Source organism: Diabrotica virgifera, chromosome 9 (genome assembly GCF_917563875.1).
Source record: "Diabrotica virgifera virgifera chromosome 9, PGI_DIABVI_V3a".
Classification (NCBI taxonomy): domain Eukaryota; kingdom Metazoa; phylum Arthropoda; class Insecta; order Coleoptera; family Chrysomelidae; genus Diabrotica; species Diabrotica virgifera.
Genome location: NC_065451.1, coordinates 194688021 through 194702273, shown reverse-complemented (window position 1 = coordinate 194702273; position 14253 = coordinate 194688021). Strand labels below are relative to the sequence as shown.

The window sequence follows — 14253 nt, the reverse complement described above, 5'->3', positions numbered from 1 at the left end:
AAAGTTCTCTGTAAGAGTCAGAAAATTTTAAGGAAATTCATTGTACTAGAAGAGGTCGACAAAGTGCAATAGAACTCAAGAAAAAGTATGATGGGTTAATACCTATAACTCTTGAAAAACAGCAACATCTTCTAGATCTCTTACCGCTTGTACCAGAAGTATACAAATTCATAATGTAATTATTACATTATGAATTATTATTGCTCGCTCATAAGTGTTTCACGTCAATTTGAACAACCGGCAATGTAGCACTCCATTTATGACCGCCTACCTCTAGCCGACTACTCGTTCCGTGGCACGAATAAAGTTTTTCATTCACGTTCAGTTCAGTTAACTTCGAAACTTTGTCGTGGAAGTACAAAACCATGTTTGGAAACACGCTTTTCACCGGCTTCTTTTTCGGCGCACTTTTCGCCATCGCATCTTGCACAGATGACTTAAAAGTTGAAGTGTTATTCAAACCAGAAATGTGTGATGTTAAGTCCAAGCAGGGAGATACGTTGACCATGCACTACACTGGTACTTTGACCGATGGTAGTAAATTTGACTCAAGGTAAGTGTCCAAAATATGTCCAGGGTAACCAAAAAATCTTCAGAAATAACTAGTTTTCCACGATTATGCCTTGATAATGGCCTACACCTACACTGTCACACACAAATTATTTATTATCGTAAGTGTCAATGTTTATCTTCATTATTTGACCCACTATATAGATATAATATCCTGCTCTTGTGCTAATATTAGTTTTGACTTTTCGGTGAAATACTTTTTATTCTGGGTTTCTTCTTGTTGTTAATCAAATTTGTCAATAACATTTGGATGTCTGATGATGAAACTGATGTACTAACCTCAATTTCTGTTTCTAAAATGAACTGCTTTGTTGCTAAGCGAATTGTGTAATACATTTGGAAAATTTATGGATTTAAATCAAAATATAATAAATATTTGGCCTCGATTTTTCGTTTTGTTTTGTTACAGATAATTTATTTGTTAATTATATTGTGGGTTAAGTTTACGTATACTTTTATATTATATGTACATACTACATAAATATTGCGAAACTATATTGTTCTACTTTGTTGTTATGGAAATAAACTTATAGGTCTGGATCCCGCGTATGAAAAAAAAGTTGATTAATAGCAAGCTGAAAATTTGTTAATAGCTTAAGGGTGTCTAGTCGGATAAACTTTGATATATGGGAACACTGGAACAGGGGCTGTTTTAATTGTGGAACAGATTAAAAATTTGGAACGGTCACACCACGAAAACGGCATATTTATTTTGTCCGGCAGAAGAGACTTAAACTCTCCGAACAGAGATTAAACTCTCATGCAAAAATCAGACTGCTATTTATCACCTGTCACAATTCCTGTCATTTGACATATTCTACATATTCCACTCATTAAAACGCCCATTTGGTGATAAATAGCAGTCTGATTTTTGCATGAGAGTTTAATCTCTGTTCGAAGAGTTTAAATCTGTTCTGTCGGACAAAATACATGTGCCGTTTTCGTGGTCTGACCGTTCCAAATTTTTAACCTGTTCCACAATTAAAACTTCCCCTGTTCCAGTGTTCCCATATATCAAAGTTTGTCCGACTAGACACCCTTAAGCTATTAACAAATTTTCAGCTTGCTATTAATCAACTTTTTTTTCATACGCGGGATCCAGACCTATTAGTGTAAAGTGTAAAGTGTACTAAAGGGGAAAGTGTTTCAAATGTATTAATTTTTTTCGAATCCTGAGAAAACTAAAAATATTTTTGATAAAATTTCAACACAGAATCAAAGATTACATTATTAATGAGGGCCGTATGTCCCTGAAAACTTCTATAATGCTTATTTTAATAAGCTTACAGGGGTTAAAATAAAAGAGAAAATTTAGTGTGATTTTTAGTTGCAAATATTTCATTCAAAAGAAACTCGATTTTTTTTGTTTTAAACTCGAGAAGAACTGGATTGATTTGGCTACTTTTGATTTTGAAATATTTTTAGAAGTCTAAGGAATATCTTTATAATATCCCATCAGATATCCAATTTTATTATTTGTATAGGAAGTGTGTAGAATACACACACTCAAAAATGTTTTGCATATTATCTGTAACGCCGCTGAACGTTTCTCATTTGAAATTTTTTGCACTCATTTTTTTTTTGTCTTCTAAAATAATGTATTTTATTGCTTGTTTTTTGTTTCTTAATCGTCGCAAAGATTCTCAGTATTCATATTGCGTTCATCAGTTTTCGAAAACCGATATTTGTAAAAATTGGTTTGCGTTTTATTCACTTTGTAGTGAACAATTTGAATAGACAAGTGATATCTGAGTTCAACAGAGCTAGAATCGTTACTTTGATTGAGGAAGGCCACACACAAGTCGACGTTGCTGTCCTGGTTGGAGTTAATCAGAGTGATGTGTCTCGGATTGTAAAAAAATATCGAGAGACGAATTCTGTTAGCGATCGTCCAAAAAGCGGAAGACCCAGAATGACTACCAATGTCCAAGAACGCTTTTTAACGTTAACTGCCCGGAGAAACCCCTCTATGACTGCCCCAGCTATTAGAAGAGAGCTCCAGCAAGCTCATAATATTTTATTTACAAGAATTATTTACGGCGAATTTATTTACAAGAAGACCATTGTTTGGACCAAAGCTTACGTTAGAGCAGAAAAGGACTCGACTGGAATGGGCCAATGAACATTTACAATGGCATGACAACAGATGGGGAAACGTGTTATTTTCTGATGAAACCAAAATTAGCCTTGTGTCGGATAATCGCCGAATTAGGATTTGGAGGAACCCAAATCGACAGGATAGACCTAACCAAGCTGTCCAAAGAGTCCCATATCAAGGTGGCTCCATAATGTTTTGGGGAGGCATCATGCTAAATAATAAAACTCCTTTAATTCCTATTGTTGGTAACACGAATTGACAAATTTATATTGATACCATTCTTAGGCCTGTTGTACGCTTGTGGCGAGGAGCTGTTGGTCCAGAATTTATTTTTATGGACGACAATGCGCCTCCCCATCGTACGAGACATGTGGCAGATTTTTTAGAGACAATATATCGTCAGATTACAATGGCCACCTTGCTCATCTGACCTCAATCCCATTGAGCACGGATGGGATATGCTCAAAAGAAAAATTCAGTCCCGGCAGCCACCACCAAGGACACTACAAGACCTTAGAATAGCAGCGATTGAAGAATGGGGCACCATGGACCAAAACTACATTAACCTTCCGATGACCAACCTTTTTTTGTTACACGGGTGACCAACGGGGGTAAAAAATGACCCCAAGTCAAAAATGACAATTGACAAAAAAAAGTTGTTTTAAGAAATGTAATAATGTATTCGTAATTTTAATGGTACTATTGTATCAATAAATTATAAATAACATTAGTAAAACATATTTTTAATTACAACTGAACAAAAACAGGAATCATCATTCTGAACTTAGAACTAAAGAAATTTTCAAATATACACTACGCCACAGGTTTAGCAAATATTTTTTTTTAATATTGAAAGGTTTCTTACATACAATTCCACAGGGCCCCCGTAAGAACTACTGGCGCCTGTGTGCAAAAAAGGATTTTGGCGCCCCTTAAGGCATTTTGATAAGGTTTTTTTATTTATTTTTTTGAAGGTAGGTAGGTAGGTAGGTGCTTTAAATAAAGCAAAGTAGGTATCTACAAATAGCACCATAGCAAACCTTAATTGAATAAGGTTGAAGGGGTTTAAGGGCCTGAATAAATTCTGCTGGACCATCTTGTCACACTTAGAAGGTTTAAACTTAACCCAAAAAAATTTTTCTCACCCCACCCACAACATCCCACCTTTTTGTGGATGACGAACCCAGAGTACCGCGATTTTCAAATTTTGTCCATTTAGATGGGACTGTATCGTCGCCCCCGTTAGCGAAATTATTCCGATTCGATTTTTTGCACAAACTTACTCAAAAAAGGTCCCTTTCCCTTATAACACATACACAGGGTGCCAGGCGGTGCTGTGGTCGAAAAATTGTTTAAACAATTTTTTTTAAACAAATTCACAAACATTTTTTTTTCATTTCGAACAATTTTTTTTTAGATAATTTGGGTCATTTTGAGCCAAAAAGGTCTCTTGTCATTTTTAGTTATATGCGATTAAAAATTTGAAAAATGCGAAAATTTTTGAAAACTTGTAGGCCTGGATCTCGCGTACCAAAAAAAAGTTGATTAATAGCAAGCTGAAAATTTGTTAATAGCTTACCGGTTGGACAAACTTTGATGTACGGGAACACTGGAACAGGGGATGTTTTAATTGTGGAACAGGTTAAAAATTTGGAACGTCAGACTATGAAAACGTCCCATGTATTCTGTCGGACAGAACTTCCAATTGATTTGTTGCCCTTTCATTAAACTCTCATGCAAAAATCAGACTGCTATTTATCACCAACATAATTCCTGTCATTTAACATGTTCTACGTGTCGGACTTACTAAAAGGCCCAGTTGGTGATAAATACCAGTCTGATTTTTGCATGAGAATTTAATGAATGGGTAACAAATCAATTGGAAGTTCTGTCCGACAAAATACATGTGACGTTTTCGTAGTCTGACGTTTCAAATTTTTAACCTGTTCCACATTTTAAACTTTCCCTGCTCCAGTGTTCCCATACATCAACGTTTATCCGACTAGACACCGTTAAACTATTAACAAATTTTCAGTTTTAATCAACTTTTTTTGGTACGCAGGATCCAGGTCTATTGGGTCGCTCTGAGTAAAAAAAGTCCCTTGTCATTTTTCTCTAAAATTGATTGTTGTCGAGTTATACGCGATTTAAGATTTGAAAAAAGCGAAAATGGCCATATAACTCGACAACAATCAATTTTAGAGAAAAATCACCTTTTTTGTTCAGAATGACCCAAATTATCAAAAAAAAAATTGTTCAAAGTGAAAAAATTATTTTTGTGAATTTGTTTAAAAAAATTGTTTAAACAGTTTATTGACCAAGGTACCACCAGGAACCCTCAGAATTTGTTCTAAGAACGTCTTTTTGTGTAAGTTTTTGCAAAAAAATCTAACCGAAATAATTTCGCTAACGTGGGCAACGATACAGCCTGGACTATAGCGATAATTGTTAATAATTAAAAACGACAGCTTTGTAATAAAATAATGACAAAAATTTCTTCAGGATCTTCATGGAGGGGTTTTAAACTTTGATTTGACTTTATAATTTACTTTTTGACTTTCATAATTATAATTTTTAATCGAGTTATTAAGCTTTGAAAATGGCCATTTTCGCAATTTTTAAATTTTAAATAGCGTATAATTCGACAACATTCAATTTTAGTGAAAAATGACAAGAGACCTTTTTTACTCAGAATGACCCAAGTGATCTAAAAAAATTATTCGAAATAAAAACATTATTTTTGTGAATTGCTTTTAACAATTTTTCAACCACGGCAACGCCTGGCACCCTGTTTATTTGTCATAAGGACCTCTTTTTGAGTTTGTGCAAAAAATCGGAATAATTTCCCTAACGGGGACGACGATACAGCTCGGTCTAATTAGTTATTATTGATAGGTATGCGATTTTTAAATCTTGTCTATTCATCATTTGAGCGCCACATAATCGTTCGCTTATCGATGAGATAGAATTACCGCTCACACACTATTGCACTATGTCTGGAATTTTTCCACGAAATCAGAGTATAGTTAGGTATTTGTTATTTTATAAGCGGGCTCCACACTCTCGGGGAAGTTACTTCGCCAAAGTTGACCGAAGTCCGAAGTACCCTCTCTACACACTCGTTCTAGTTCGCGAGGAAGTGCGATACCGACAAAGAGCGGTGCGATACCGACAAAGATCCCTTTGACGCGGACGCGCCAGACCGATAGAGAATGGAAGTAGAACGAAATGAGGCAAAGTTGCACAAGGTGGCCGTCTACACTCTCGTACTTGTTGAACCTCGATCGACTTCGGCGAGAGTGAAGTGCGGGCATTATCTATAGAAAGACTAATAATGCCATATGCCATCCAAACAAAGTAAAACTTTAATTTCTCAACTTTTATTTTAAAATTGATTTTTGCATTTTGATTTTTTTGTGAATACCTGCAATTTTTGACACTCTATTTTGGCGCCCCTTAAGGATGGCGCCCGTGTGCAGTGCACACTTTGCACATATGGTAGCGAAGGCCCTGCAATTCCACATAATAGGCGGTATTTACTTAATATAAAATTGGAATATGGAAAGCCAAGGGAGTTCGTCTTTGACCCTAAATTCAGAAAATATTTTTTTTCCTAAAATATAGGGAATTGTTTTATTACAAAATATGAGGGTATCTAGTATCTAGAATGATACTAAAGTCAAATAGAAAAATAATGAGTTTAAAATTGAAAATATTTCTAAATTTATTAAATAAAAACATGCATTGGGGTCCAAATTTACCCCACTTGGTCATCCGAGGGTTAATACACTTATAAGAAGCATGGGACATTGCATTCAGTCTTACATTGATGCAAGAGGTGGAAATACGGCATATTAAGTATTAGTTCCTATATCTGTACAAATTAAAAAAAATATATTTATAATACATATTATAAATAATAATAATAAATTGTTAATCCTTTAAATTTTGTTTATTGTTTTTTTTCAAAACTTACAATTTTATATATATAATAAACTATTTTGTTAAAAAAAAATAGATTTTACTAGATTTGGTGGATAATTTTGAAAATATTATAATTACGCAAAACATTTTTGAGTGTGTGTATGTGCTCCTGGCTCAAGAATATCTCTATTTTTAACAATATCGAAAATTAATATACAGAAAATATGTTTATAATCAAAAATAATTTTAAAACATTGTTTAAGACATAATGTGTTTTAAACATGTGTGTACTTACAATAATAAAAGCTTATTTTTCAACATTTTCTCTGCGATAAAGTTGAAAATTAAATTTTGTGCATTAATCCAATACATTTTAATAATTATAAATTTAATGAAACAATAATTCTAAATACCATATTTAGATCAAACTATCAAACAAAGTGCCAAAATAAAGCATGGATTTCATCGAAAACCTAAAAAGGTAAATAGACGCGAAGTTAGCAGGAGTTCTAGTGACGTAAATTTAAAGGAGCATAATATAACAACTGTGTATATGGTTCTTTTCATGAGCATTTTTCAATGCGTCACAGTTTTTCGATTTCTCTCTAACGCATTAAATTGTATGTGACAGAAAAAAAACGCACGTCTCACTCAACGAAAAAGGTACGTAATATCAATAAAAATGTTAATTCAGACAACAAACGCAATTCTTAAAATTTGTCCAATTCTTGGTTTTATTGGAACAACAAAGCGATGTTCATCAATTCATTATTTTCGTTAGTTGAGCCAATGTATTACGTTTATTGAATGGACGAACATTCATTATGTATACCATAATATCATTTTATTGATATTACGAACTCAGTTCATTGAGTCAACGAACACTATTTATTGAAACAACAACGTCGTTAATTGACCGACGAAGACCATTCGTTGTGCCAATAACAGTGTTATTTCTCCTAACGTATTTCGTTTATTTCTACAATTATTTCCGTTTATTGTTACAATTAATTCCGTTCATTGGCACAATAAATACGGTTATTCTTACAAGCAATTCTATTCATTCTTACAATCAGTTTCGTTCATTCCTACTATGAACGTATTTTATATTAATAATTACTGAATGCATTAGCCCAATGTATCATATTAATTGATTACTAATATTTTTTAAATCCCCTTTTTTGTCCTTAACCTTTAGGACTTTACACTGTGTGATTTCTCATAATTATTATATCGCTTATACAGTGCACTGGAATAAGTGTTACACTCCCCCCCCCCATATTAACTTATTTATTTTTAGTACATAAGCAAAACGCTCAGACAGGTCGATTTTTAAAATTATCAAAGTATATTATAACATCAATGTTTCGAACTTTACACGATCCCTCTTCAGGTGACAGGCGTAACTTTGATTTTTTTTAATGGGAAAGTACATCATGTGACAGCTCATTTAAAAGTGTTTGAAATGGTGATTTCAAAAATGTATAACACTTTAATCATTTTTGAGAGCGCAGGTGCAAAATTTCGATCGAATTATGTTTAAACGCATTCATTTTTTTGGAATCCTGAGAAAACTAATAAGTATTTTTGAAAAATTTAACCGCAGAATAAAAGACTACATTATTACTGAGGACTGAAAGTCCCTTAGAATAAACAAAAAGTTTCTTTTGAATAGTATATTTGAAATAAAAAAATCATACTAAATTTTCTATTTTTCACCCCTGTGACTTATTAAAATAATCATTATAGAAGTTCTCAGGGACGTCAGACCCTCGATAATACTGTAATATTTTATTCTGCGTTTAAATTTTCAAAAATACTAATTATTTTTTTTTCATTCAGGATTCGAAAATTCATTTTCAGTTCATCTTATAAATAACATCACAAGACAATATTAAAAGTAAACACTTACAAATATAAGACACTGACAAGTTTATTTTTAATTAGAATGTTCTCCCGTATTTACCTTATCAGAAAAAACTTACTTTTATTCAAATATAAAAAATAAGTAATATCTTATCCTTATCTTCCTTCTACTACGGACTACACTTGGAAACAAAATGCAATTATTATTCGGCACTTTCAAGGAAAACCGTTACATTGCAAATGGTCAAGCAAAACATTTATTGTCTCAACAACCACGATTATTGTCACAATTAACGCATTGATTGTGGGAATTAAAGGCAGTAGTAGATTAATTAATGCATTCGTTGGCACAACAATCAGTGTACATCTATTCAATAATCATATATTACTCTATATTAACAACATTTGTACATTGTTTTAATGAAATCTGTACGTTGTCACGATAAACCAAGGTAATTGCTTGTCATCTACGAAATCAAGAACGTGAGTTGCTGCCACAATTAACAGTATTTATTAAATATACGAAACTAAGTTATTGGCTGAATAAATTGAGTGTTATTGATTAATGTACTCTAGTTATTCTCACAATTATTATTCAATCATTGTGACAATAACCAAGTACATTCGTCAATGTCTAAAAGTTCGTTCTCACAACAAATTAAATTGTTGTGAGAACGAAATACTATTCAATAATCACTGTTAATCAATATTACGAACTAAATTTTTTTGAGTGCTCTGACTACATTTCGCCGGTGACATTTATAACATTTAATCTAGTTGTCAATAGATGGCGCTAATAATATAATATTAAATAATATTATATTATTCTATATAAAAAAAAAATTAATCTGTACAATTTATAAGACTATACAAATCAAAGAAAATACCATTTTATACATGCAATGAACAAAATTGATTTGTTTTTATACCAAATTGCAAATAAAATATGACAACTGTCAGATTTAACTAAAGTGTCATGTTAGAATCAATGTCATAAATGTGTATTTATCACGGACTAACCTTTTTTTCTATCATTTGTGACGCATTGAAAAATGCTCATGAAAAGAACCATATGCTTCTTTTCATGAGCATTTTTCAGTGCGTCACAAATGATAGAAAAAAGGTAAGTCGGTGATAATACACATTTATGACATTTATTCTAACATGACATTTTAGTTAAATCTGACAGTTGCCACATTTTATTTGCAATTTGGCATAAAAATAAATCAATTGAGTTTATTGCATTTATAAAATGGTATTTTCTTTGATTTGTAAAGTCTTATAAATTGTACAGATTATATTCGTAGATATATTATATAATTAGTAAATAATTTTTCTTCGATTATAGCGCCATCTATTGACAACTAGAATAAATGTTATAAATGTCACCGACGAAATGTAATCACCGACGTGCGTTTTTTTCTGTCACATACAATTTAATGCGTTAGAAAGAAATCGAAAACTGTGACGCAATGAAAGATTCTCATGAGAAAAAGCATAGGTATATTACAATAACATTGTTGTTTTTAGTATTTTCTTTACAATTTTATTACATTTTCTCTTACCTTGCTTGGACTTCTACAAATGTTTTAAAATCGGAATTAGCTAATTCAATTCAGTCATTCTGAAGCTGTTATAAAAAGATACAACAAAATAAAATGACAATGTTTACATATCGAAACCGTACCGGACACACTGCGTGAGTTGTCGCATTAGGATTTGATAAGATTAGATACTTCCACAAATAAATATTTAAAAAATATATTTGTTCTAGGTTTTGCATTTTTTAAGGTCATCATTATACAGGGTGCGCCAAACCTCTGGTTTTCTTTGATTACGGCTAAATTATGGGATATACAAAAAAACGTTTTTAACAGAATTAATGTATATCGAAGCCGTCTATAATTTTAAATTATTTTAGATTATACAGGGTGAGTCAGAACGACGGTACGAACCAAAGTTTTGTTTTTTTAAATGGATGGTTTTTTTAAATCATTTTTAAATATATTGTTTTAAAAATATTAAGAATTTATATAAGGTATTATAGGACTAAAGTTAACAATTTTCGAAATATGTACACTTTTATTGAGAAAAATGGTAATATTCAAAGGGCTGTGAATTAGGCTTTTTAGGTAATAAAAATTTAAATGATATGCCAAAGCTTTTTTAGTATACTGTTATTTTTAAATAAATTAACATATTTGACATATAGCCATAGAGTATACAGTGTGATCACTATTTGCAAATACAAACTTTTCTCATTTTTTTTAATGGGACACTCTGTATATGAGTATTGCCTTTTGTAGTAAATATTAGAACCTTTCTTTTGGTACACCTAATATGCACCTAGCATGTTTCGTTTTGTAGATATTTAAAAAAAAACTATAGATTTCACGTTTTTGCGGATATTTTATTAAAAAATTTTTTTGCAAAAAAAATAATTATAATCTGGTTTTAGAAACGTACATTAAAATATCAAATATGAAAATAAAAACCTAATTAAAGATTAAAATAAATCGTATACTAGTACAATTCAATTGAATTTAATAACTTAAAATTATTTTACAAAAAATATTTTACCATACTAATGAATGCATAAATTAGGTACTAAATTAAATAAACAACCAAATTTGATATCTACCCTAGAAATTTTTCTACCCTAGTAACTTTATTGTACCCAATTTTGTTAGTTACATTGAATATCAGTTTTTAACTTTTTAATTTACCTACATCTTGAGAACGTACAAAGTATGCTTTGAAACAAATGAACGTTATAGAAGTATATTATTAAGTAAATAGTATCTACATAATAATATGTAGTTGTATCACAAAAGCTGGTAATAATTTCTAATGGTTTCGCCCAAAACAAATGTCATATCCACCAATTGTTCGGTTGAAAAATTGAAATTTAAAATATAAAAAATTGTTACAAAAATTTCAACTACAAAAGTATTACCGGCTATTGTGACACTATTTAATACTATTTATATTAATAAATAATTTGGCTGATACATTTAACATTCATTTGTTTCAAAGCATACTTTATAATTATGTTCTCAAGATGTAAGTTTTAAGAACCAGGTAAATTAAAAGTTTAACTCATCTTACTAGTAAATACAATATACTAACTAACAATTAATTTGGTACAGGAAAGTTTCTGTGGTAGAAAAAATTCTAGGGCAGATATCAAATTTGGTTGTTTCTTTAATTTAGTAACTAATTTATGCATTCATTGGTATAGTAAAATATTTTTTCTAAAATAATTTTAATTTATTAAATTAAATTGAATTGAATTTTAATCTTTAATTACGTTTTTATTTTCATATTTGATATTTTAATGTATATTTCTAACACCAGATTATAATTATTTTTTTTGCAAAAAAATTTTTTAATAAAAAATCCGCAAAAACGTAAAATCTATAGTTTTTTTTAAATATCTACAAAACGAAACATGCTAGGTGCATACAATCTTATACCAAAAGAAAGGTTGTAATATTTACTACAAAAGGCAATACTCATATACAGGGCAATACTATTTAAAAAAATGAGAAAATTTTGTATTTGCAAATAGTGATCACACTGTATACGCTATGGCTATATGTCAAATATGTTAATTTATTTAAAAATAACAGTATACTAAAAAAACTTTGGCATATCATTTAAATTTTTATTACTTGAAAGCCTAATTCACAGCCCTTTGAATATTACCATTGTTTTCAATAAAAGTGTAAGTATTTCGAAAATTGTTAACTTTAGGCCTATAATACCTTTTACAAACTCTTAATATTTTTAGAAAATATATTCAAAAATGATTTAATATATAGGGTGTTCCATTTAAAAAAACAAAAGTTTGGTTCGTACCGTCGTTCTGACTCACCCTGTATAATCGAAAATAATTTTAAATTATAGACGGTTTCGATATACATTAATTTTGTTAAAAACATTTTTTTGTATATCCCCTAATTTAGCCGTAATCAAAGAAAACCAGAGGTTTGGCGCACCCTGTATATTATAAGAGATACTTTAATAAATTATGTACTAAAAACTGCATAAAATATAGCACTAACCAATCATCTAACCCCCTTTCTAAACAAATCCTTTAATAATGATAGAATGTAAGAGAAAAGCCTCGTTACTCGACGGTTTGAAATTCCGTTCTCCTTCATCCAGAATCCAGATAAGAATGACTTCGTCCTGAAACGTCGTCTGCGGAATTGACAGGGACATGATCCGTGCCTCATCAGTAAAACGAATTTCTTGTCTCTTGCTGTCAAATAAATCGAATTATCCTATTCGAAAACAAGTTAGTATTAATTGATTATGTAAAATTATATACTTAAATAAGAGGTTTGTTAAATTATTTATAGTACATTCTTTCACGGTTTTTGCTCTAAATTTTAAAGAACCGCTTGGATTGACATGAAATTTGGCGTACGTATAGCTTACATGTCAAAGAAAAAAAGTGATATTGTGCCGATGTGTTATTTTGCCCTGGGGGTGACTTTCACCCCCTCTTGGGGGTGAAAAAATATATGTCCAAAATAAGTCCGGAAATGGGTAAACTGACTAATTTTAAGTAACTTTTGTTCTATAGAGCTTTTTCGCCAAGTCAACACTTTTCGAGTTATTTGCGAGTGAATATGTTCATTTTTCAATAAAATAACCACATTTTTAGACGGTTTTTCGCAAATAACTCAAAAAGTAAGTATTTTGTCGAAAGAAACATTCTTAGCAAAACTAGAGCCTATAAGAAAGTAAAAAAAAATGGTGTATGCGTTAGGTCTCTGGATCTCGTAGAACCAGAGTTATAGTCAATGAAAAATAGATTCATATTCACCAAATTTCAAATATAATATTTCGACGTGAAATATCCAAAAAATTAAGCAATTTTTGGAGAAAATCCATTATAACTTTTTAAAGTGTTTAAAAAAAGATTTATTTCTGTTTTTACAAAAAGTTTCTAGCAATAAATTTAAGCAAGTTACGCTCAAAATAAAGTTGGTCCCTTTTGTTTTGGCAAAAAAAATCGGGAAGACCACCCCCTAATTAGCAAATTAAAATGGAATTAATCGTTATCGATCCACAAATTATTTTACTTATGTTGTGTTTATATGATCTGTAAGTTTCATCGATTCAAAGTGCTTATTTTTGAAAAAATTTGGTTTCAAAGAAAAATTTTTAAAAATTTTAATTTTGAAAAATATGCTTTTTTTCAAAATAACTTAAAGATTGTTAGAGATACCAAAAATCTCGAAAACCAAAAAAAGTCAGCATTGCCTTTCTAAATATCATGTATTTTTTTGTTTTTCTGTTAGACAAAAATTGATTAAGATTTGGTGTTTTTAAATTTACATACATTCGTGATCAGTGACTCGTATAACCCCTTTTAACTACAGCCCTTTCAATAATAAGGACTTTGAACCGATGAAACTTACAGATCATATAAACAATACATACACGAGTCAAGAAACTTGTGAAGTAGTAACGATTAAGTTTATTTAAGATACTAATTAGGGGATGATTTTCTCGATTTTTTTACCAAAACAAAAAGGAACTAACTTTATTTTGAGCATAACTTGTTTCCTTTTGATGCTAGAAATTTTTTTTATAAAACAAAAATAAAGCTTTTTTTAAACACTTTAAATAAGTTGTAATGAGTTTTCCCCGAAATGTGCTTCATTTTTGGTTATTTCACGTTAAAGTATTCCATTTAGAATTTGACGAATATGAACATATTTTTCATAAGCTATAACTCTGCTTCTACTAGGTATAGAGACGTGATATATACACCAATT

At 30.7% G+C, this 14253-nt stretch overlaps 1 protein-coding gene and 1 long non-coding RNA gene across 3 annotated transcripts in view; both read left to right on the top strand.

Annotated features, from left to right (window-relative positions):
* The first annotated feature begins 273 nt into the window (after window positions 1–273).
* The window catches only part of LOC114335224 (FK506-binding protein 2), a 339535-nt gene continuing 325555 nt past the window's right edge, over window positions 274–14253 (top strand). For both annotated transcript variants that reach the window (XM_028285422.2, XM_028285421.2), the window contains exon 1: window positions 274–553. In XM_028285422.2, coding sequence (XP_028141223.1) covers window positions 366–553 — 188 coding nt within the window. In that variant the 5' untranslated portion in view covers window positions 274–365. The remainder of the gene's footprint in view (window positions 554–14253) is intronic.
* The window catches only part of LOC126892185 (uncharacterized), a 247665-nt gene continuing 234011 nt past the window's right edge, over window positions 600–14253 (top strand). Inside the window, exon 1 of the long non-coding RNA XR_007700717.1 lies at window positions 600–671. This is a non-coding gene — a long non-coding RNA (uncharacterized LOC126892185). The remainder of the gene's footprint in view (window positions 672–14253) is intronic.